A 322-nucleotide genomic window follows, 5' to 3' on the forward strand; every position below is an offset into this window, starting at 1 on the left:
GCGCATGTACATATAACTTATATTAAATATAATGACCGTAATATCCTCCTCAGGCTCACCTCTTATTCACTCACCTCAAAGTCCTTATGCAAGTGGAACTGACGTTCAGAATCTTGAGTCCCGGCGACAGATCGGTTACGTTGTGAGGGAAATTTTCTACGGCGTTGTAAGAGAGGTTGAGGTTCTGCAGGAACGGGTATGTGGAGAGGTCAAGCCAGGTTACGTTGACGATACTGTTGCGTGAGACATCGAGGGAATGCAGGCGGTGGAGGGAGCCACAGACCTGCGCTCCGAGGTGCTCCAGCTGCAGGGGATCGGGGAA

At 50.6% G+C, this 322-nt stretch overlaps 1 protein-coding gene across 1 annotated transcript in view; it reads right to left on the reverse strand.

Annotated features, from left to right (window-relative positions):
* Window positions 1-322, reverse strand: part of LOC119581763 — a gene marked incomplete at its 3' end in the record, with an annotated part of 38,490 nt that overhangs the window by 28,612 nt on the left and 9,556 nt on the right. Inside the window, 1 exon segment of the mRNA XM_037929897.1 lies at window positions 75-304. Coding sequence (XP_037785825.1) covers window positions 75-304 — 230 coding nt within the window.

The sequence above is a fragment of the Penaeus monodon genome, chromosome 15 (assembly GCF_015228065.2).
Source record: "Penaeus monodon isolate SGIC_2016 chromosome 15, NSTDA_Pmon_1, whole genome shotgun sequence".
NCBI lineage: Eukaryota > Metazoa > Arthropoda > Malacostraca > Decapoda > Penaeidae > Penaeus > Penaeus monodon.